Raw genomic sequence first — 19,640 nt, 5'->3', positions numbered from 1 at the left:
CAGCGGAGGGCGGGGTTTGCTGCGGCCCGGCCGGGGACCGGGACCGGGACCGGGACCGGGACGGGGACCGGGACCGGGACGGGGACCGGGACCGGGACGGGGACCGGGACCGGGACGGGGACCGGGACCGGGACGGGGACCGGGACCGGGACGGGGACCGGGACCGGGACGGGGACCGGGACCGGGACGGGGACCGGGACCGGGATCGGGATCGGGATCGGGATCCACACAGGGACCGAGACCCGCACAGGGACCGGGACCGGGACCCGCACAGGGACCGAGACCCGCACAGGGACCGGGACTCGCGCCGCCCGCTGCGCTCCCCTCGGGCACAGCGCCGTCCTCACCGGCTCCCCTTCCCTCGCCCCCCCTCAGGTCCCCGCTCTGCCCCTCCATCCCTCCGGTCCCCCCTGATCCTCCCCAGGCCCTCCCGATTCCCCCGGTCCCCCCGATCCCTCCCGGTCCCCCGCTCCGCCGCCGCGGCCGGCCTGCCCCATGGTGGGGTTCGGGGCGAACCGGCGGGGCGGGCGCCTGCCGTCGCTGGTGCTGGTGGCGCTGCTGGCCGTGATCGCCGTGCTCGCCTTCCACTGCTGGAGCGCCGCGTCCCGCCAGGCGCTGCTGCGGGAGGAGCTGGCCGAGCTGCAGAGCCAGGCCCAGCGCACCGAGGTGGCCCGGGGGCGGCTGGAGCGCCGCAACTCCGACCTGCTGGGCAAGGTGGACTCGCACAGGAAGCAGCTGGAGCAGAAGGAGGCGGACTACAGCCAGCTCAGCAGCCAGCTGCAGGCCCGGGACGGCCAGGTGAAGCGCTGCGAGGACGGCAAGGTGAGCCTGCTCTGCGGGCTTGGGCAGCCTGCCCGAGGTGTGCCCCCTGCCCGAGATGTGCCCCCTGGGCCAGGTGTGTGCCCCCTGCCCGAGGTGTGTGCCCTGCCCGAGATGTGCCCTCTGGGCCAGGTGTGTGCCCCCTGCCCCAAGTGTGTGCCCCCTGGGCCAGGTGTGTGCCCCCTGCCCGAGGTGTGCCCCCTGCCCCAAGTGTGTGCCCCCTGGGCCAGGTGTGTGTCCCCTGCCCTGCCCGAGGTGTGTCCCCTGGCCTGCCTGAAGTGTGTCCCCCCTGCCCCAGGTGTGTCCCTGCTCTCCCTGAGGTGTGTCCCCTGCTCCAGGTGTGTCCCCCCTGCCCGAGCTGTCCCTCCCTGCCCCAGGTGTGTCCCCCCCGCCCCAGGTGTGTCCCCTCCTGCCCCAGGTGGCCCCCCTGCTCGAGGTGTCCCCTCCTGCCCCAGGTGTGTCCCCCTTGCCCGAGCTGTCCCTCCCTGCCCGAGGTGCCCCTGCCCTGCTGCCCCTTGGGGGTGCCACACTGCCCCAGGCGCTGGGTTGGTGCTGCCGGGACACCTGCAGAGTGCTCGGGTTTCTGCAAACGTCGCCCAAAGCAGGTGGGAATGTCCCCCAAAGCAGGTGGGAATGTCCCCCAAACCGGCTGGGAGTGTCCCCCGGGTGTGCCAGCAGTGGAAGCTCCCAGACAGAGCTCACTTTCCCAGAAGGCTGGTTTAAATCTGCCGGCTTTTAATTTTTGAGTTTTTGCCTCTGCTGACGTTATTTGGTCTTTTGTGAGCAGTGAAATAAACCCAGACACAGCTGTAAAAATCCAGTTCCGAGGGAAATGAGACCTGTGTGCTGTTCAGTGGCACCCTGAGCTTCCCTCTCAGTGCCTGGCACAGCACACTCTGATCTTTATGGCACTGGGGGAAACCTCCTGCTGCTGACATAAGTGTCATTTCCCTTGGCTTGGAGGAGCCAAGCTCGTGGAAAGCTCAGCTGGTCCTTTCGGTGGGGGTGGCCTGGGGGTCTTGTTTGTTGTGGAGGGGCAGTGAAAGCCTCGACTTTCACTGTTCCTCTTGGTGACCCTCCCGGGAGCACTCAGGGCTCAGCACAGAGTTCTGCCCGGGGTGAGGGTGGGGGGTATTTGCCTGCAGGTCATCACTCTGCTCTTTGAACAGTGTTCTCATGGTGGGATTTATGGAAATGCCACTCTCAGGGTTAGTGCTGGCTGGGTTTGGTGTTCAGATGAGCAGCACAAACCACAGGTAATTGTCAGAAAAAGAATACTTGTATATCCCCTTCCAGAGTCAGACTCCCTAAAAATGATTAACTTGTATTAAAGTTCCCTACACAACCATTAAAATTAAGCCCTTTATGTGTTCAGCAAACATATTTTTAATTTTTTGTTTATTTTTCCTAAGATTGGAATGCAAAGCCCAGTTAGGTATGGAGTGGACTCCATGATCCTAAAGGTATTTTCCAGTCTCAGTGATTGGGCTTTAGCCAAGATCCTTCCCCTTGTGTCTGCAGGAGGGCAGTCAGCTTGTTTGGTGTTAGTGGAACTGCCTGTCGGGGTCAAGCTCCCATGGTGGGATTCAGGGGAGCTCTCAGGAAGAATTCAGGAAGAATTTCCATCATGGAAAGGGTGGTCAGGCCCTGGCAGGGGCTGCCCAGGGGGGTTTGGAGTGCCCAGCCCTGGAGGTGCCCAAGGCAGGACTGGCCGTGGCACTGAGTGCTTTGGGCTGGGGGACAAGGTGAGCATCGGGCACAGGGTGGGCTCCAGGGGCTGGGAGGGCTTTGCCAAGGTGGGCATCGGGCACAGGGTGGGCTCCAGGGGCTGGGAGGGCTTTGCCAAGGTGGGCATCAGTCACAGGGTGGGCTCCAGGGGCTGGCAGGGCTTTGCCAAGGTGGGCATCGGGCACAGGGTGGGCTCCAGGGGCTGGCAGGGCTTTGCCAAGGAAGTCTGTGGTGTGTCCCTGGAGGGCACAGGGAGGGAAAGTGCAGGTGCTGAGCTGGGGGTGGGATGGGTTCTGGCAGCCAGGGCCCCCTGGGGTGCCCAGGATCCAAACAGGTGCTCTGGGGCTGCACCCTCCTGCTGCTCCCCATGGCTCTGGCTGGGTTTGGGTGCCCTGGGAGTGGGGCATGCACAGGGCAGAGCAGGAGGGCAGCAGGAGGAACGTGCCCAGAAACCCCCCAGGTTAAAGTGGCTGTCCTTGCCTGCAGTGTGTGCACCGTGTCCTGCTTTGCTCCACAGGCTGCCAGTTAAGGCCCTGTGAGCTCTGAGCTTCTGACCCTCCTCTCTCATACTCAGAATGTTCACTGTGCCCTAAGAGGCCAGAATAGCAGGAGTTTATCAAAAAGCAGTCTCTGGCCTTTTTCCTTCTGTGTCAGCCACTGTCTTTTCTCAGTGGCAACAATCCTAATGGTTTCCTTAAAAAAACCCTTTTAAGTGACTGTACTCCTCTGAGGGAATAAAGATCTGTCACCAGAAATTAGTAGTAGATATAAAGTGTCTGACCAAAAAAGACCTGAGTAATTTTTTTGTCCCAAAGAGAGGATTTGGCAAGTCTGTTTGACCAAACTGCTTTTTACCAGTGATCAAAGTTCATTTGTGAAACATGGTAGCTAAAATAAAACCCTAACCCTGGTAGTTCCCAGGGTATCAAGTGATCACAACAAATCCAGACTTATTCCATGGAAAATTCATTTGAAAGATCCAGCTCTGGTGGTTCTGAGTGTCAGTTCTGCTTTGTGCTCCTTTGTCCCCAGCTGAGGTTCTTTGCCTTGTGGTCACATAAATCAAGAGCCTTTCCCAGTTCTAAGGCAACTGCAGTTTGTGCAGCAGCTTCCTCTTGGCTCAGGGATCTTTCTTTGGAGTGAAGCCCAAACTCTTGGCTCTTTCTTCCCTGCCCTGGGCATGGAATGAGCTGGGATGTGTTTGCTCTTAGGAGCAAATATGGGACCATGACTTGGTGTGTGTTGGGCCTTGGAACAAAGCAGGAGCTCCCTTTCTGTGTGAGAGGCAAACAGGAGCAGTGCCTGAGCTGGAGTTTGGGAGGTGCTGCAGGGGCAGGTGCTGCAGGCACAGGTGGCAGCAGCTTCCTGAGCATTCCAGGGGATTTGGAGCACAGCATTAGGATATATTTTTTTCCATCACTTCACATCCGTTTGCACGAAGCTCAGTGGAAGGTGTGACTGGCAGGAATTCCCGGTGGAGCCATTCCCTGTGGCAGGGTTCCAGCTGCAGGAAGCACAGCTCTCATTGCACACCTGCTGCTGGCCAGGCCAGCTGTGGGACTCAGCCTTGCCCTCCTGCTGCCCAGAAATGTTGGGGGTGAGGCTGTTTCCTCAAACATCCCTGGGGGCAGCTGGGTCTGCTCTTTGCTCCCAAAACTCCCCAATAACTCCCCAGTTTGCAAAGCTGCAGCTTCCCAGCAGAGATGTGGAGTCGTTGTATGACCAGACAACTCAGACAGGACTGGGGGGTTGCCACATGTCTGTGCACAGGATTTCTGGTGGCCTTTGCTGTGCAGGGCTCATTGGGCTGCAGGGGGTTTGTTTTCTCCATCCCAAGTGCTTGGACAGGCCCTGAGGAGCCCTGAGAGCCCTGGGCAGGACAGACAGGTCTAGACTGAAGGAGGACCTGGCTCAGGGAGAGCTGGACTTGCACCATGGCTCGTGCTGGCACTGCTGGCCCAGAGGTGGTGCTGGCACTGCTGGCCCAGAGGGGGTGCCAACCTTGTCCCCCAGGAGTGCCAGCCCCATTCAGCTCCTTTTGGAGTTACCCTTTATATCATGGTGGAACTGCAGGAAGAATAAGCACACCCTCCCAGGTGTCTGGTGGCAGGTGGAGGTTTTACCCCCTTTCTCAGTGTAGTCTCTTCCTGCATCTCCCTCTTCATTCCTGGGTTTGACTTTATGCAACAGTAAGACAAGGCATCTTCACTTCCAGGCCTTGTGTACGTGCATTTCTCACTTCCTGTAACTGCTGTTCTTTTTCTTACCAGGAATACCAAATTAAAAGCTGTTGTAGAATTTTACTGGTGTCAGATTCCCTCTTAAAATAAAATGTATGTTAGGAATAATAAGTAGTAACACATAAAAGATTTATTTAAATATAACAATTTTTATGTGCTATACCTGGGTAACAATTGGTTTTCCTGTCGATGCTGCATGTTCAGTTTTATACACCTGTGCTTTGGCACTGGCCATTCACTGTCCCTCCTGCAGGATGCAGCGTGTTTATTTTAGTCCTGACAATCTCCTTTTTTGATAGAAATGTGCTCTGGAATTAAGTTTAAGCCCTTGTTAGCAAAGCCTGAGCACAGTGTTAGTTTGGTGATGTCACTGAATACACAGGACTCAGATTTACTGGAACTCTGTGCACGTCATTCCCACAGTCCTCTCCATCCATTGGCTTTCCAAAGCAAACAGACACACCTGAGTGTTTGCAGCCCAAACCCTCCCCAGCCCACTGGTTACCTCTATTTATTCAGCCTTTTCTTTCTTCCAGATGAAGCTGCAGAACAACATCTCGTATCAGATGGCGGACATACATCGGCTAAAGGGTGAGGGATTCTTGGCCAGGCTCCCCTGGCCAGCTGGAGCTGTGCCTGTGGCTGCCCAGGGGCTGCAGGATGCAGTTCAGAGGAAGGGTCAGGTGATGCTGGGACATCCCTCAGTGTGAACTGTCACTGTATTTGCTCCATCCCTGGTGTGGGTGAGCGCAGGGTTGGCCCCTGTGGGCGTTGCTGTCTGCAGAAGGAGCGTGTGCTGTGGCACTGCTGAATCCTGGGGGTTCAGAATCCTTGTCATGGCAAAGCACTCAGTTCAATATGGTTTAGTCAGGAACACTGGGATGGTTATGCTGGGTTAGAAAAGCTCCAGCAAACATCTCTGAAGGCTGTTCTGTACAGATGTGATTGTAATGCCTGTGATCTTATTACTGTATCTGGAGTCTTTCAGAGTGAGCTGGAGTAGTGAGAACCCAAATGTGAACATGCCTGCACACAACACTCGTGGTTTCTGCCTGTACCTGTGCAGCTGCAATTTAAAATAGCAGGAAGCTTAATTAGCTGTAGCCTGAGGAGCAGGGAGAGTTTCCAGAGCAGTTGTGGAGACAGGATATGTGTGTTGGTTTTATGGACAGCCCGTCGGTGCCTCCTTTGGGACAGTCACCTCAGACAATCTTTGAGCATCGTGCCTGAAATCACCTGGTAGTGCTTTTGTGTTGCTCACAGTCACAGAATCTTTCAGGAAATTAAGGAGATTTCCAACAGATAAGTGAAATTGCAATCAGAAGCCTTACACAATGCTAAGGTAAAGAAAAATGTAGTGGGTTTGGCAGTATCAGAAGAATTTCTGTCATTCATGCTGCCATCTGGCATACACAAGTAAAGTGGTGTCTTCAAGTTAGTTTAAGAACCTCTCAAGTGTATCTGGGTGAACTAACATAAAACTTGAGCAATTTTTTACTTATTTAGCAGTAGTGAGAGCTGTGTCTGCCCAGGGTGGCTTTGCTTACATGTCTCAGTTCCTGCTGGGTGTTGCTTTTCCCAGAACAACTGGCGGAGCTGCGCCAGGAGTTCATCCGGCAGGAGGATCAGCTGCACGAGTACAAGAAGAACAACACCTACCTGACAAGGAGGCTGGAGTATGACAGGTGTGTGCTCAGGAGTGTTGGGAAGTGCAGGTTTGGGGGTGTGATGGGGGCCTGCAGTTACTAAAGAGTGCTAATTAATCCTGGGGTGCTAATCCTCAGCCTGGGCTGTGCTCACTTGGCAGTGCACGTTGGTGGCTGTTTGACTTTCAGGTCCTGTTGCAGTCTGGTGTCCTGCTCCTCCCTCAAGGTGAGACAGGAGTTCAGGAGAATCTTGGCTTACTCTGGAATTGTTCAGCATTTTGAAGTCAATGCATGTTTTATAACATGGAGATTAGTTAACAAACACATGGAAGAGTTTAATAGACACAGTCCTGTGTCACTAGTGTTGTTTATTGCTGCCTTTCTGACATGTAATTTCATTTGTTTTAACTGAAGTTGAAAGCAGCATTGTGTAGGTTGAAATTTTAAGTTGACTTCAACCTTTTAGTTGATGATGGAGAAAGAGAAAGGAACTACACCTGCAGCTTTGGGGAGTGAGGGAGGTTTAACACTGGAGGTTTGAAACTTTCATACCCACAGAGTGTTCTTTCTGTGCTGCTGAGGGTTTGTGGGAGACAGGAGTTCTGCTGCCTGGGCTGATGTCTGTGGCTTGTTAGGGAAGCTGGAACATGTGGCTTTGTATTCAGATGGTGTTATTTGAGCTGGAGCAGCACCTGATAGTGGTGGCTGTGCACCCTCTCTGTTGTCAGCCATGGCAGACACGGTGCTTTCCCAGTAGAATTAATATTTGCTGACAGATTAACTGTGGAGCTTGACTTTTTGGTTGCATTCCAGCTTTTGGAGGAAATATATTCAAGGCCATTCTGTTTATTTTACTGTTTTTTTCTGCTCTGTCCCTATTTTTTTCAGTTCTGCTTTCTTTCTGTATTCAGTCCATTCCCACTCCACACACATACCAGGACCAGGCTTTTTGGACAGACTGTTCTAGTTGTATCTCAGGTTTGGCTTTTTGTGCCACTTCATGTTTCCCCCTGGTTTGATTTGTGGGAGAGCAGATACAGCAAATGAATGTTTCTAATGGTGTGTCTCTCCCCAAGCCTGCAGTGTGGGCAGCAGATGAAGGAGATGAGGCTGCAGCATGAGGAGAACATCAAGAAATTACTGGAGCAGGTGGCACACCAACAAAAGGTAATGCCAGGGAGTTCTGTGCTGAGTGAGGAGAGCCCCAAGTCTGTGTTTGCCTCAGAGATGTGGAGGCCTGGGACATTCCTCCCCTACCTTTGTGTTAAACAGCCCCCTGGGCAGCCCTGAGTGGGTGTTCATGGAGGAATCTGCCTGGTTGCTCAGCCAGTGGACTGAGCTGGAAGATGAGGCCCCATTCTGTGCTCTGCTCCAGCCCTCCTTGTGGCATCACTGCTGAGGGTTTCAGTTCTTCCTGCAGTGAGGATATTGCTGCTCAGCTCTCCAGGGTGGGATGTCTGTGTGCTCAGACTTGCACAGGTTATTGCAGAGGAAATCTGAGCTGTGCTGAGGCCTCGAGATGCTGATGGGATGGAAACAACGATGGGGCTGAAATGGCATCAAGGGTGTGATTACATGGAGCAAACTGCCAGTGGGATTTGGGCCTCTTCCCTGCAAGCTGATGGAATAATCTGCTTTGCTTAAAATCTTGTTTTCTTACTTTGCCTGTCTATAAACATTTCAAAATAATAAGGCAGGCAGAGCAGATTTCCCTCAGATCTTTTCTTACAGTCTAGAATTCCTTCAGGGCTCTTAAGGGCAATGATGCCTTAACCTGTTTGTGTTGCCCTAACACCTGGTGTGGCAATAGAGTGTTCTGCAGCTGTGCTGTTTGTGCACTGTCTGTTCAGTTGTGTCCACACTCCCAGGACCCAGGTTTGTACACAGAGGGCTCTGCTCTTTGCTGATCACTGAATTCATGAATGTGAGTTTGCTTACCCACAGTAACTTTGAATTTGGGCATTTGTTGTGTAATTTCCAGAGGTGTGTTTAATATTGGCTGCTTATGAATCTGTTCTGACAGGCCACACAAAACATTCAGTCCAGTAAAGACACTGAAGTCAGTCCCAGTAAGGATGACCAGGCAGTACCTGAGACTGTTGCAGAAGGGGAAGATACAGACACAGAGAAGAACGAGAAGCCTTCAGAGCATGTTGCAAATGGCAAAGGTATTTCTTTTTTTGACATTTCTGATAGAGAATGGACCAGTTGTGTTGCACCCTTTGCCATCCTCCAGAACTGTGCATTTTTGTGAAGCAGAACAAGGAATTGTTTGGCTCAGATAGCTTGATTAGCTGCAGTGATTTTACTAAGTTAGAGCCTCCCACAAGGGGGAAATTCACTGCTCAGACTGAAGGGTTGGTAAGGCAGAATATCCTGTTCTTGTCTTGCAGAGAAAATCAAAGCAGGGGGAGATGCAGGCATGCCTGAAATAGAAGATAATGACCCAGCAAAGGCTGAGGATACTCCCACTGGTGAGGAGAAATACTCTAATTCTTTCATGTTTGGGGTCTTGGTGATGTGTGTATTGTGTGTGAACACCATGTGGTTCACAGTGAAGGCAGAGTTTTAAAATCTCTCTGAGGTAATAAAATTCAAGTGGGGTTTAAAATCAGATCATTTCTACTGTGCTTTAGGGGTTTGAATTCTGAAAACTGAATGTTTCAGATAATCCCCCTCCTGAAATACTGTATTTTATATTTTCATCTGTGGTTTAAAACCAAGGAAACAACAAAACCAAAGACATTTACAGGATTGTTAGACCAGGTAAACAGTGTCCTGTTTGTTTCATGTTAATGCTTTTGTCCCTGTGTTTTTTGTAGCTTTAAAGAAGCCACTTATTTCAGCTCCTAAAAGTGAAGCTCATCAGCCTGTTATGAATCCTCCCACTGAGCAGCCTCATGCTCCAAACCTGGCACCAGGTAAAAGTCCTGTCAGCAGCTGACAAGGCAATATTTTGGTTACCAGAGGAAATCCAGAGATAAATTCCTGCAGATCCCAGGGTGTGTTCCTGCCTGTCTGACTGAGGTAGTTGGGCTGCTTGTTGTGTGATCCCCTTTGTGCCCTTCACTCCAGGAATTCCTGAGCCTCTTGATCCATTCCAGCCAAATTTGAGTTGGAAGTTGCAGAGAGAAGTGCTTGAAGAGTCCTCTAGTGGGCAGAGTAATTGAAATCAGTGTTCCTCCCTCGGGTGCTAATTAGGGCTGCACCCTCAGGGGCTGGTTGTTGATCCTTTGCAGCCACAGTCAGGGATAACCCAGCGTTCCTGTCTTGCTCAGAGTCCTCCTGTCCCTGGGAACAGCTTACCTGGGAATGCCATGGGGAAGGTTTAGGGCTCAAAGTCCTGCAGTGGCATCATTGAGAAGATCTGCAGGTAGAAAAGACACAAACCCACAGAAAATGAACTTAATGCTCGTGCATCAAGTCACTTTAATGCCAGAGAGACATCAGGTTTTACCTGCACTGCAAGTGGCTTGTCCAAATTCTGTCCTGCTAAAATGATTAATACACCTTTAATATTAATAAATTAAATAAACAGTCCTCAGGATGATCACACAGCTCCAAGTTTTTGTTCTGCCCATTGTTGGTTCTTTTGGAAAAGGACAACAGAAGTTTTTCTGTATTTCTTTCCTTTTTCTTATTTCCAAGATGAGGGAGCTCAAAGCCTGCATACACATTTATGGTTGTTGTTTGCAATTGTCAAGACTTTTGAACAGTTTGTTTCCTTTGAAGGTGGTCCTTCATTTTCAGTTGTATTACTGAGCAAACATAACATGGAGCAAGTGAAAGTCTTGCTTTGTTGAGCTGGGAGTTCATCAACTGGAGTTTGATGGGAATTTTAATGGAATCAAGGGTTTCTTGGCTCCTTGGTTATGGAGTCCTGTGATTGTGGTTATTATTTTTAGCAAAGCTTCTGTGCCCTGCCACACCCTTGTCCTCAGATCAGAGCTCTTGAAACAATAAATGATGCTTTGGTAGACTTGAAAAGCAGAATCAGTAGGAGGAGAAAAGATACATAAATGTGTTATGGTCTGGGGCTTCGTGGGGAGCTGAAGTAGATGCAGAAGGTCAGCTGAGAAGGTGACAGTGTGGGATGGGTTATGGATTGAAATGTGATCAGTTGTCTCCATGTGAGAGCTGCAGCCACTGACGGTGCTTTGCTGCAGGTCTGCCCAGTGACAGTGACGGAAACGCCGACACTGCCAAGCAGGTCCCTCCAAACCCTCTCCAGCACCTGAATCTGGAGGAGAACATGGAAGCCCAGAAAGAGCCCAGAATTGAGGCAGACCAGATGAAAGTCCCCAAGAGCCGAGTTAGTGACTTCCAGAAGATGAAGCAAAGTAAGTTGGCCAATATCAGACACTTCAATATATTAAAAAGTTCCTCAGTTTTCTATCAGCAGCAGTGCCTGTGTGGAAAACAGGGCCCATTGCAGAGGGTGGCTTTGGAGAGGGAGCCTGGGAAGGGATGGAATGTGTTCCTGGGTGAAAGGAATCCTGTAATGTGGTGTTTTTTTCACATGTATATTCAGTTATGTAAAAAACCTATTTCCTTACCAGAATTTAAAGTGCTTGGGAAATGACTGCACATTCCAATAGATAAGTCAGGACTTTGATACACACAGGATACGAGTTACTCTCTGTGTCACTTGACTAAATACTGTGTTTGGACAGGGTGGTAACAACTCAGCCCTTACTCCTGGGGTCGTTGTGTTGGGGGTGGTGTGTGTTGGGCAGAACGAGGCTGTTCCATGGGAGGAGGTTTTCCAGGACCCTTCTCCTCCCTGTCTGCTCAGGGCAGAAGCCTCAGAGAGCTGCACACAGGGGGGGTGTTGTGGGTGATGTTGGTTTGGGGACCTGGTTCTAATTGTTTAGGATTTGAGTGGGGAAGGGCCAGTGCCTGGCTGAGTGTTGGGCACTGAGAGCTTGGAAGCAGAGGGTGCAGAGCTGGGGGTGCTCAGCCTGGAGGAGAGAAGGGCCTGGGGACACCTGGGAGCCCCTTCCAGTGTGAAAAGGGGTTCCAAGGGAGCTGGAGAGGGACTGGGGACAAGGCATGGAGGGACAGGACACAGAGAATGGCTTCCCACTGCCAGAGGGCAGGGAAGGATGGGATACTGGGAAGGAATTCCTGGCTGGGAGGGTGGGCAGGCCCTGGCACAGTTTGGGCAGAGAAGCTGTGGCTGCCCCATCCCTGGGAATGTCCCAGGCCAGGCTGGACAGGGCTTGGAGCAGCCTGGGCTGGTGGGAGGTGTCCCACCAGTGCAGGGATGGCACTGGGTGGGCTCACAGGGGTTCCTGCACACCAGGGACACTCTGAGCTCAGCTCAGCCTGGTGGACCTGCTGCATTTCCTGGCATCTCTTCATCATGTTTTAATCTTTCCTTCTGTCAGCTGCAGTTCTTTTGGTTGTTGTGTGTCACAGCCTCTCTGCCATATCCACAGGCTGGTTTTGCTGCAAGTTGGGTACAATCCCTTGTGTTTCCTGACTTGGCTCAGGTTTAACATGTGCAAATCCTGCTGTCCTCTCTGGAGTTTGTACATAATGCAGTGTCAGAAATACCAAAAGTAATAGCCAGGACCACTCCGTTAGATATGAACAGGGAATGAATAATGTGTGGAACTTCAGAGTTCTAAGCTGATCATGTTTGTTTTGGGAAATACCCAGAACTGCTGTTTCTGTCCACCTGAGCTGCACTGGGTGTGATTCTGCTGCTGCTCTCCCCATCCAGAGAACCACCATGGTATTGCTTCTGTCCTGGTCCTTATATGCTGCTGCATAGGAAAGTTTGCATTGTTTTGGGAAATAATTTCGTTTTCTTCTCCATCCACTTGTAGTCCTGATGTGGAAATCCTTCTCCCATTTTACTTCTGTTAATTACTCCCCCTGCACTTCACTCCCCACCAGCCCCAGCAGCCTTGGGGCCCTGTTTGTAAAGGTTGTATCACACTTTAAACCATTTTGTTCATTTACACACAGTCCTGCAGGCCCTGTGGCCTGTGCAGGCTCAGAGCTGCTTCCCTCAGGCACTGGGCAATGAGACTGCCCTGGGGGGCTGGAGCAGCTCTCCTGTGTCCCACCAAGCCCCACTCTGGCCTGGACAGCACAGCAGGGACCTCACCCTGTGGGTGTCTGTCTGCTCATTCCATAGTTCCAGCTAATAATTCCTGTTTTCTTCTGCATTGTTTCAGGGTCTGGAACTAGTTTTAATTTTGTGTTGGGAGATGAAAATATTGGATTTGGGACATTCTGAACACTGTTAAACCTTAAAGGAAAGCAGAGTGTAAAGCTGAATGAATGAGGTGGTTACAACCTGAACTGAGAGCTGCAGGGCAGGTCTGCTGCATTCCCCCTGTGCCAGCTGGGCACACCCTGCAGGCATTGACAGGCACCACATCAGTGTGTGGACAATGCCAGGCCTTGGGAAAATTGGGTCCTAACCTTCCACTGAGGGAATGCTCTTCAGCATTTTGAGATAACCTGTGTTTGGAGCTGGTTGTCTGGGGTCTCACTCCAGCCCTTCTCCATGGAAGGAGCAGCCTGGCACAGTCAGATTTCACAGGGTCCAGGCTGTGGGTGACAGAGGTGTCCTTTGCACACAGGGTGCCCCACAAGCCTTGTTCTGCCCCTGCCCTCTCCTTTCTCCTGCTTTCTCTCCAGCTGGAGCTGCCACAGCCCCGACTCCCTCCTCCTGTGACCTGCTCTGGTGTAGAATCTCCTGTTTCTGTCCTCTCTGCTGCTGACTCACTCCTTTCCTACTCCACAGGCCGGTTCTTTGATGAGAATGAATCCCCTGTGGACCCACAGCAGGGTTCTAAACTGGCAGATTATAATGGGGATGATGGGAACGTGGGTGAGTATGAGGCAGACAAACAGGCTGAGCTGGCTTACAATGAGGAAGAGGATGGTGATGGTGGAGAAGAAGACGTCCAAGGTGAGCTTGGGCCTTGCCTCCATCCCATTGGGATAAATCCACGCTGAGTTTCTTGTTGAATTTGTGTAAAGCCTCGCTGGTTTAGCTGATCACAGATTGCTCAGACAGACCAAACAGGCCCCAAATTGTGTCTCACTGTCCATGGGACAGCAACGATGCAACATTCTCCAGGGCAGGGTTTGGCACCTCGTTGCAGTTGTGTTCCTGCTGGGAAAAGCAAGGCACCAAATTTCAGACGTGGTTTCACCCAAACCCCCAGCTCTGGCCCCTGGCTGGGTGGGCTGTGGACCTTCACATTCCTGAACTGTCCAACAGAGGAATGGAGTGGTTTGAGTCCTGCTCCTGTCACACCTGCCTGGGGCCAGGTGTCACTTTTGTGCATTATACACAGATTCAACAGCCTTGTGGTGTCCTGCCAACCCACCCCAGATCTCCTGAGCCAGTGCTGCCCAATGCCCTGTGTGTGCATGGCCACCCTGTCCTGCATGGGGCTCCTGCATCCCCTCTCTCACCTGCCTGTGCCTGCCTGTGCCTGCCTGTACCTGCCTGTGCCTGCCTGTGCCTGCCTGTGCCTGCCTGTGCCTGCCTCCCCTCTCTCACCTGCCTGTACCTGCCTGTGCCTGCCTCCCTCTCTGTCATGTGCCTGCCTGTGCCTGCCTGTGCCTGCCTGTGCCTGCCTGTGCCTGCCTGTGCCTGCCTCCCCTCTCTCACCTGCCTGTACCTGCCTGTGCCTGCCTGTGCCTGCCTGTACCTGCCTCCCTCTCTGTCATGTACCTGCCTGTGCCTGCCTGTGCCTGCCTTGTCTCCCATTCTCCATCCCCCTGCTTTGGGTATTTGTGACAGGCCTACAGGCTGCAGGGTGAGAATGTTTGTGTACACAGAGTGTATTTCCATTGAAAGTGTGAAATAAAGAGGCAGGGGAAATAGGAAATCAGGGCCCCTGATTTGGACTCTCATAATGCAGGTGTTTGGCTGGAGGTTTTTCAGACTCGTATTTAATTGGTGTCTGAGCATAATTAATGGGCAAAGCTCTGAAGAAGCAGCTGATGGTGTGGGCATGCACCAAGTGCAGTGTCAGCAGGCTGGGCTGGGCTGGGGTATGAAACTCCTGAACAAGGGAAAGAGAAGGATGGATCAGAGCTGATGAAGTGCAGCCCTGCTGCTCCAGCTGTGAGCTCTGCTCGGAATCCACAGAGGGTTCTGTGCTCACACCTGGCTCTCCAGAGGGGGTCCTTGGGCTGTCATTGCCCATCCCAGCTGGCAGCTGCACAAAGGCACAGCAGGGCTTGGGTTGGAGGGGCTTGGGGCCACCTGGGCTAGTGGGAGGTGTCCCTGCCCATGGCAGGGGTGGGATGAGATGGGCCCTAAGGTCCCTTCCCACCCAGAGCATGCAGAGGTTCTGTGATTCCTGGTTTATGTCAGTGCTGGGGCAGGGAGAGCCACGTTCCTTCCTCAAGGTTCTGCTCTGTGCTGAGCAGGGAGTGTGGGGTGTCCTGGGTGTCCTTGTGCCTGAGTCATGGAATCAGGAATCACTGAGGCTGGAAAAGCACTCTGAGGGCATTTTGTCCAAGTGTTCCTCCAGCACTGCCAAGGCCACCACTCACCCATGTCCCCAAGTGCCACATCCACAGGTCTGTTAAATCCCTGCAGGGACGGGGACTCCACCCCTGCCCCGGGCAGCTGGGAGGGAATTGTTCCCATTATCCAACCTGAACCTCCCCTGGCACACCTTGAGGCCACTTCCTGCCTTGTTCCCTGGGAGCTCAGCCCACACCTGGCTCCCCTCTCCTGGCAAGTGGCTGAGGTGGCTGCCCATGCAGGGCACAGTGCCCTGTCCCCTGTGCCCCTCGGAGCTCCTGCTGCTCCAGCAGCACCAGTACCTGTCTGGGGGCCTTCACACCAACGGTGGCTTCAGGCAGCAGTGCCAGGTGTGCTGTGAGCAGTCCCAGGGGCATGGACAGCATTCCATGTGCCACTGAGGAAAGGGTGGGTGTGGTGGAGTACCAAGTGGGTTGGTAAAATTCAGATTGTGGCTGTGTAGCTTGCCCTGGGAGGGGTGTTGGAAAAGCAGTGCTCTGACTGGGGGTGACCCCATGAAACCATCTGCATGGGGGCCCTGCTGTGGGGGCCTGGAGTTTGGACTTGGGGAAAATCCTTTTCCTGGTGAACCCCTCTGTGTCTCTGTATAGACAGACTGAGTTAAATTACACTCAGTGAAGGTTCAAGGGTGACTTCTGGGAACCTTTCACTGAGGAGTGGTGTGAGCAGAGTGTTCCTACCTCCAACTGCATTTCCCAAGCCCTTTATTCTGTTATTCCCTAATAACTTTGTGAGTTGGTTTGAGCTGTGATTTGACTGTGGCCAGTGGTGCTTCCAGGGGCAGCATTCCAGGAAAAGTGGCTGCTTCAGGCATTACACTGATTTCTCTGCAGGGCAGGAGCAGGGAGAACTGGTGGAGGTGGAGGGAGTGTGGTTACAATTGTTTAGGAAGGGGGGAAAAAAGCTGTCTAAAAACTGTCAGGAAAACACCATCCAGGCCTGCATCAGGATGGCCAAAGCCTGTGGCATGTGCCACAAAGCCACACATGGTTTCTGTTGCCACTAGGAATGTGTGGGCTTGGATTGAAATTATCCAGGGAAAATCCTCCAGTGTGGGAGATGTGCCAGGGAGGGGCAGCCCAGCCTGGCATCCCTTTCCTCAGGCACCTGCTGAAGGGCAGGGGACATGGGGAGGTGGTGGCTTCTGCTGCAGGAGAGGTGTTTGTGGAGCCTGGATGGTGGAGCAGGAGGAACCCCAGGATGTGCAGGTGTGTGGTGGCAGTTTGTGCCATGCAGGTGAACTCCTGTGCCATGCAGGTGAACTCCTGTGCCATGCAGGTGAACTCCAGCCTTCTCTACTGGAGCAGGTGCCCAGCAGGGCCCTGTGTGCCCACTGGGTGATGGATGGTGGGTGTGAGGGTGTGCAGAGCCCCAGGCAGCTGCAGAGAGATGGGGGAACTCATACTGTGCTTTCCATTCCTGTGAACAACCATCTCCTGAACACACTGGAACAGCTTTGAGGGGCAGGAGAAGCTCATTAATTGCAATAAATGGAAGTTTTGTGGGTTTTTCACTTTTTGAGGGAAGGAGGCCAGGGATCCACCTGGGACAGCTGGATTATGGCAGGTAGAATGTGGAATATATTAAAATGTCACATCAAATAATAGTGAATGTGCATTTTCTCTGTGGATTTTCTGCATGTGCTGCAGTCAGTGGTTACACTGAGGGGGGCACAGCTTTGTGGGGGTTATTTTACCATTTCTCATGAGGATCAAAAGCCAAAACCCAAGGAGCAGAGTCAGGAAGCAGGACAGGGCAGAGGGGTGGAGGCAGAACAGAGTCTGGGGCTGGAAGGGAAGGTGGAACATCCGTGTCTGCTGGTCAGGGCAGAGCTGTGACTCCCCTGGGCAGAGGAACCACAGGCAGCTGGGGCTGAGAGAGCCCCTGCCCACCCAGCTCCTGCCTGTGTGCCCTGGCCCAGCGTGCTCAGAGAACAGGAATTTCCATGGGTAAGAGGCTGAGGAAGGTTTTCAAAAGTCTCTCCAAATTTTACCTATGAATCTGAGATACAAGACAATAGTATGGAAAAACACAGCAAAGTCAATTCCAGCATCAGGAAAAATCCCATCAGGGAAAAATGTGTCATGCCAGGTCTGTGTGGAAGGTGTCACCTGAGAATTAGGTGGGGAAAGTATTCCCTTGGTCTGGGAGGGGTCCCAGTAACCTCCCTGTGCTAGTCCTTACTGTCAGCTCTGGAGTGGGGTAAACCTGGGAGTGGGACTTTCCACTGGAGTTGGGGTTTTACTGGGAGAGTTTGGAATCTTGGTAAGAAGGAGTCTGAAAGCCCAGCAGTGTGAGTGGTGCTGCAGTCTCTGGGGTCAGTGAGCCTGTGGCATGGGTGGCACTGCAGCCAGACCCAGTGGTGGCACCGGGCTGGAACTGCGGCTCTGGTGACTCCCTCGGGCACCAGCCCAGGCCCTCCCTGCTGGGCCCATTGCAGCATGTCCTGGGGAACTGCACCTGGGTGTTCTTTCAGTGGTCTCACACCAGCCCTGACCTGTGATCTGTATTGCAGTTGTAACTGACCTGTGATCTGTATTGCAGATGACGAGGAGCGAGACCTGCAGAACGACCTGGGGGACTACAAGTCCCACTTCAGCGACAGGGTCCTGTAGGCCTGGGGCACAGAGGGCTCAGCCCAGGGACTTGAGGTGCTGCAAAACTGAACCAGTTCTACTCCAGTGTTTCCTGCTTCCAAGGAGGCTGAGAATGAAGTGCCGAGTGCTCAGCCAGCAGGTGAAGAGGCCCCACTGTACATATGAACATACTTGTACTATTGCAGGTTGTATTGAACCAGCATCTTCACATGGAGCCGGTTCCTCAGCCTGGTCCTTACCTGAAATATCTTTACACTTCAGCCCAGTCTATATATAAACACAGGCTGAACTCTGTCTGCCATTTCCATCACTTTGGAACCTGGAGAACTTGTACAGTTTGTACCTGAGGTAACAAAGCCACTGTGGAAGCCACGTACAGCCAAGGACTCCTTTCCTACAGCCCCACCTGTGTGGGCAGAACTGCTGCTCCTGCCTGCTGGGTTTGCCCAGTAGTTGAGCCACGAGCTGGGAACAGGAACTGAACGGTGAAATAACTGCTCCATCCTCACTGTGACCCAGGCTGGGGCACCCTCAGCACCACGTGCCATGGAACCTCTGTACAGTGACCACACCTCGTAGCTAGAGCTGCAAATCTATAGTAGGACTTCAATAATTTGGTACAGCCCCAAAAAGTTGTGCAACTAATAGCTTGATTTAAAAGGTGATACAAATAATTATAAATAATTCATGGCTTGTAGGAAATCTTTGTGTTAAAGAGAGCAGTGTGTGAGTGAGAGACGTGTCTGCAGCAGCTGTGTCAGCCCCTCGCTGGAAGGACCAGCCCTTGCCTGGGTTTGTGTGCTGCTGTCCCAGAGTGTCCAGCCACTCCAGCTCATTTCCAGTCTGATCCATTGCTGTGGGTCTGAGCACCTGCCACATCCCATGGTTTTGGTTTCCTCCATCAGATCTGTAAGTCAGACCCTTCTCTGTATTCTGTGTTCAAGTATGTTGGAATCTATGGAGACGATTCCATGGCTCTGCAGTGTGGGAATGAAGGGGATTGTCCCTCCTGCTGCTCCAAGGGCTCCTGGGGACACAGACAGGCCCTGACGAGGGTGTTGAACTCAGCCCTGTGCTCAGGGGCTGGGCTGAAGTAACGGGTCAGGTTTGCTCGTTGCCAGCTCAGTGAACGTCTTAAATAAAGTTCAACACTTGTACAATTTGTGGGGGTTTAAGACAATTTATTACTACTCAATGGCAAAAAAAGCTGCTGCATTTAAAAAGTGAAGCTCCACTCAGTGCTGTGTTCTGGTGCTACTTCTTAAATTTGGAGATGAAACCATTCTGCACTCACAGCTTCAGCTGCTTGTCCTTTCCCTGCTGTCCTTGCACAGTGCCAGGACTAGGGCACACCCCACAGTGGCATATTCACAGAAACAGCTCAGGACCCTTCCCTGGGAGGGTGGGCAGGCCCTGGCACAGGTTTCCCAGAGAAGCTGTGGCTGCCCCAGCCCTGGGAGTGTCCAAGGCCAGGCTGGACAGGGCTTGGAGCACCCTGGGCTGGTGTGAGGTGTCCCAAGCCCAAGGCTTTAAAGTCCCTCCCAACCCAAATCATTCCAGGATTCCATGAGCTTCATGTGCAATTTGTTGTTTGTACAAAGCCCTGGGAAGCACCAAGTCCCACCAGTGTGATCCTGTTCTCCTGCTGCAGCAGTGCTGACTGGGGAGCTGCCCTGCCCTCGGGCTGTTCCTAAAGCCACTGTCCTCAGGGCAAACAAAGGAGCCCCAAAGTAGATCTTGCTTCATTTTCACAAGTAAAAAAATATTAAGTGGCTCACAATACAAACTCATTTTCAGTTGTGTGTTTGATGAGCCACTTTCTGTTTTTTTAAGAACAAGGTACTTTGCCAGCTGGCTGACACCTGGAGTTCCCATCCAGGACGCCCTCCCCTCTCTGGAGGAAGGTGGGCTCAGGGAGGAGAACTCTGGGATGGCCTCAGGTACCTGCAGGAGCCTGTGATGAACTGGATGCACTTTTCTAATCAAACAGCAGCTCACTTTTCCAACATCAGTTGCCAACATCAATCCCTGTGGCCTCTCAGCCCCCGGGCTGTGCTGCACCACTGGGGTGTGAGGGCTC

General features: G+C 52.6%; 1 protein-coding gene across 2 annotated transcripts; it reads left to right on the top strand.

Annotated features, from left to right (window-relative positions):
- Positions 1 to 401: 401 nt before the first annotated feature.
- GOLM2 (golgi membrane protein 2) lies at positions 402 to 18,722 on the top strand. Of its 2 annotated transcripts, XM_071569002.1 has the most exons (10): positions 402 to 822; positions 5,324 to 5,378; positions 6,370 to 6,472; positions 7,510 to 7,600; positions 8,457 to 8,601; positions 8,827 to 8,907; positions 9,256 to 9,354; positions 10,600 to 10,773; positions 13,197 to 13,364; positions 17,508 to 18,722. In XM_071569002.1, exons 1-10 carry the CDS (start codon positions 496 to 498, stop codon positions 17,576 to 17,578), a joined length of 1,314 nt encoding a protein of 437 aa, XP_071425103.1. In that variant the 5' UTR covers positions 402 to 495; the 3' UTR covers positions 17,579 to 18,722. The 2 variants fall into 2 exon arrangements, with proteins under 2 accessions (XP_071425103.1, XP_071425104.1); XM_071569003.1 differs by lacking the exon at positions 13,197 to 13,364.
- Positions 18,723 to 19,640: the final 918 nt, after the last annotated feature.

The sequence above is a fragment of the Pithys albifrons genome, chromosome 13 (genome assembly GCF_047495875.1).
Source record: "Pithys albifrons albifrons isolate INPA30051 chromosome 13, PitAlb_v1, whole genome shotgun sequence".
NCBI classification, from domain to species: Eukaryota; Metazoa; Chordata; class Aves; order Passeriformes; family Thamnophilidae; genus Pithys; species Pithys albifrons.
Note: the sequence above shows the minus strand (reverse complement) of the source record. Positions and strands in the feature narration are given on the sequence as shown.